General features: G+C 43.3%; 1 protein-coding gene across 1 annotated transcript; it reads left to right on the forward strand.

Moving 5' to 3' along the window:
- Positions 708–1,691, forward strand: LOC109832469. Its single transcript, XM_020399823.1, has 2 exons — positions 708–1,317; positions 1,609–1,691. Exons 1-2 carry the CDS (start codon positions 708–710, stop codon positions 1,689–1,691), a joined length of 693 nt encoding a protein of 230 aa, XP_020255412.1.

A 2,305-nucleotide genomic window follows, 5' to 3' on the forward strand; every position in this document is an offset into this window, starting at 1 on the left:
CTTAGGATGTATCATATGCTGGAATTTAAGCTTATCTTATTATATCTTTTGCCTCGTGTTCTCAGTGATTGCATGACAAATAATGACTAAAAGCAAAGAATGTACATAAAGTTGAAGTGAACAGTAAAGCGTAATGATGCTTTAACGCGGTTGTGTAACTTTTTCTAGCTCAGCCTTATCCGTTCCCTTGGTTGTTTGATGCATTTAGAGCAAGTCCAGCAAGCTCCCAGTTAGGAGTCCTAGTCATCAAGCTCTCAAGAGCTCTCAAACATTTTGGTATAAAAAATTATAAAAATAGGCCTTGGGAGCATCTCCTTATTTTATGGAGCTCCAACAAGCTCCTAGTTAGGAGCTCCAACAATATCAAAAAAACCCCTCTTCTATTTTGATATTTTACCCATTACTTTTAATTATATTTAAACCACTTGTATTTTATTTCTAACCGTTGGATACGGTCTTCGAGGGAGCGCACATGGTCTTCGAGCTAGCCCGCGGCTTTCGAGGGTATGCACACGGTCTTCGAGGTAACGCACACGGTCTTCGAGGTAACTCGCGGTCTTCGAGGAAACGCACACGGTCTTCGAGGTAGCTCACGGTCTTCGAGGTTGGGCACGAACTTCGAGGTATCGCAAACTTTGACCGTCAACCGACTGATTCCTATAAAATTCGATGCCTTCTCACCTCAACCCATCGTCTCCCAGAACAAAATGTCTAGCTCATCTAGCTCTAGCGATGATGAAATGATGAAGACGTTCTTTCTTATGGGAGCTTCTGTCGTCGAGGAAGAAGAACAAGGGAAAGGTTCAACTTCAGTTCAACACAAAAGACGTATCGTGCTCCACCGATACCGACTGGAAGGCCACAATCGGTTGTTCCAAGATTATTTTGCTGACACACCAACATATCCTCTTCATTATTTTCGTCGAAGATTCAGAATGTCGCGTTCGTTATTCCTTCGAATCCACGACGCTGTCGTCGAACATGACAAGTACTTCGTCCAAAAGAGGAATGGTGCTGGACAGTTAGGACTATCTAGCCTTCAAAAGATTACTGCAGCTATGCGGATGCTCGCATATGGAGCATCCGCTGACGCCGTTGACGACTACGTTCGGATCGGTAAAAGTACGTCGCTTGAGAGCGTGAAGAGGTTCGTTCGATCGATTATCAACATCTTTGGGGAGGAATACCTTCGTTCACCGACTAATGAAGACGTTGCACGCCTGCTCGAGGAAGGCTCACAACGAGGTTTTCCTGGTATGCTTGGGAGCATCGACTGCATGCACTGGGTATGGAAGAACTGTCCAACCGCCTGGCAAGGTATGTATACTGGGCATTTTCATGAACCTACAATTATTTTGGAGGCCGTAGCTAGCAAAGATCTTTGGATATGGCCAATGAGATTTAGAGAGTTTACCATATTTAAGAGGTAAGCCGAGGTACTTGATAGGAAGATGATCAACTTTGCAATTTAAAAGGGATGCCAGAGTTTCAGCTCTTTGAGGAATATTTCCAAAATATATAAGTGAAGACTTGGAATAGTTGATACTCAAGCCAGATAATTCTTCAAAGATATAAAGAATAGTTTTGATGATGGTAATATCCTTGTAGGAGCTTTTGACAAAGAGAAGAGTATCGTCCGCGAATTGAAGAATGCGCACTTGGTTGAGAGGTTCTCTGAGACTCAAAGATGATAAAAGCTCCTCTTCAACATTGTTAATAATCATCCTATTTAGAACATCAGCAGCAATGTTGAATAGCATTGGAGATAGAGGGTCACCTTGCTTCAGTCCTCTTTTACAAGAGAAATATTTAGAAGGGGAGCCATTTACAAGAACTGCACAATTAGATGAAGAAAGGATATGAAAGACCCAAAGCTCACTTAAAAAGATACAATAAGTTTATTTGTCAATTTTACCGTTTTTTCAATTATTTAACTGTTAATATTTACTATAAATGGTTTAAAATCAAATATATTGTGTTCAGAGTGTTGATAAAAAAGCTCAGAAAATTAGACTATGAGAAGAAGAGGACGTAGGGGTGTCCAAAAAGCCCGGAGCCCGGGCCCGGCCCGGTGTCCGGCCCGGGCCCGGCCCGGTCGTGCCCGGGCCCGGGCCCTTTGTTTGAGAAGAAGGAGCTGGTTCAGGAGATGCCACGTCCAGCGAACATCTTTATTCGCCAATTCCTTGCAACTCAGGGTGAATTCTCTACCCAGACGTTCAGATCTCCTGGATGGATCTGTTCCGGAGAAGGAGGTTGGTGGACCCGTATGGTTGACTTTGTTCTTGAAGAGCTTAAAGACTCGCTC

This window comes from Asparagus officinalis, chromosome 3 (assembly GCF_001876935.1).
Source record: "Asparagus officinalis chromosome 3, Aspof.V1, whole genome shotgun sequence".
In the NCBI taxonomy this organism is placed as follows: Eukaryota; Viridiplantae; Streptophyta; class Magnoliopsida; order Asparagales; family Asparagaceae; genus Asparagus; species Asparagus officinalis.

What these genes read in the sequence shown, in the direction of transcription:
- LOC109832469 (XM_020399823.1), top strand. Translation starts at nt 708, where the DNA reads ATGTCTAGCTCATCTAGCTCTAGCGATGATGAAATGATGAAGACGTTC. An exon ending in CTGTCCAACCGCCTGGCAAG is followed by an intron (nt 1,318 to 1,608) that starts GTATGTATACTG and finishes ATATCCTTGTAG; the next exon opens with GAGCTTTTGACAAAGAGAAG.